General features: G+C 34.7%; 1 protein-coding gene across 1 annotated transcript in view; it reads right to left on the reverse strand.

Moving 5' to 3' along the window:
• Positions 1-1,172, reverse strand: part of DNAH14 (dynein, axonemal, heavy chain 14) — a 641,625-nt gene that overhangs the window by 332,833 nt on the left and 307,620 nt on the right. Inside the window, 1 exon segment of the mRNA XM_006871162.1 lies at positions 178-268. Within this exon segment, the coding sequence (XP_006871224.1) occupies positions 178-268 (91 nt within the window).

Here is a 1,172-nt window from a genome sequence, read left to right on the forward strand (position 1 = left end):
TGAGTGTTGATAGCTGATCTAAGAAAAATGAAGTCCTTGACAACTATTAGTTTGTGTTGAATTTGGTAAAACAAGAAACTAGTTTAAAAATACAAATAGTCATTCAATGACCTAATCTGAAACTGTAAATATGATTTTTTTTAAGACAGTAAATTTTCCCTCCTTTGTATCACAAACTGGATAGTTATAGATAAATGATTTGTCTGAAATTTCTCGTTTGCCTTTTTTATGAATTCAGTTAAACTACTTGAAGATGAGTTGACACTAACTAGAAAAGCACAGAAGTAAGGGAATTGAAACACTCACCCATTGCTGACAAGGATGCAGAATGGTACAGCCATTGTGGGAAATAGTGTGGTGGTTCCTCAAAAACTAAAAATAGAACTACCATGTTGTTGGTGTTAGGTGCTCGCAAGTTAGTTCCAACTCACAGACCCAATGGACAACAAAACAAAACACTGTCCAGTCCTGTGCTATCCTCACAATTATTGTTATGGTTGAGCCCACTGTTGCTGCTACTGTGTCAGTCTATCTTGTTGGGGATCTTCCTCATGTTCTCTGACCTTCCACTTTACCAAGCATGATGTCCTTTTCCAGGGATGGGTCCCTCCTGACAATATGTCTGAAGTATGAGAGACGAAGTCTCACCATCTAGGCTTCAAAGGAGCATTCTGGCTGTAATTCTTCCAATACCGATTTATTTTTTCTTCTGGAAGATCATAGTACTTTCTTTTTTTTTACTTTAAAAAAATACTATTTATGACAAAAGGCTGTACTGATCTACCTATTATGTTTACATATATACCAATATAGGAAACAGCTTAATAATGAATGACATCTAAACTTTACAAAGAACACACAAACATTGTAACACTGATTGGTTATAGATAGCAGAGTGGGGGGGAAGTCCTTAGTTATAATTTGAATTTTAGGTAAAGAACAGTACCATTTGAGAAGAATCAAATCAATTAGCAATAATCATAGATACCATAAAATAATATATAATGTTGCTAAGCCATATTATTTTCCTCACATTCAATGCAAATAGATAAAAAATAATATGAAGAAAAATATGTCCTCATTATTATTCACAATAAAAAGGGTCTGCTTAGGGAACAAACAAGATGGTGGATCGGGTGGACGTATAGCAGAGAGCTCTGCCAACAACAACA

Source organism: Chrysochloris asiatica, unplaced genomic scaffold (assembly GCF_000296735.1).
Source record: "Chrysochloris asiatica unplaced genomic scaffold, ChrAsi1.0 scaffold00161, whole genome shotgun sequence".
NCBI lineage: Eukaryota > Metazoa > Chordata > Mammalia > Afrosoricida > Chrysochloridae > Chrysochloris > Chrysochloris asiatica.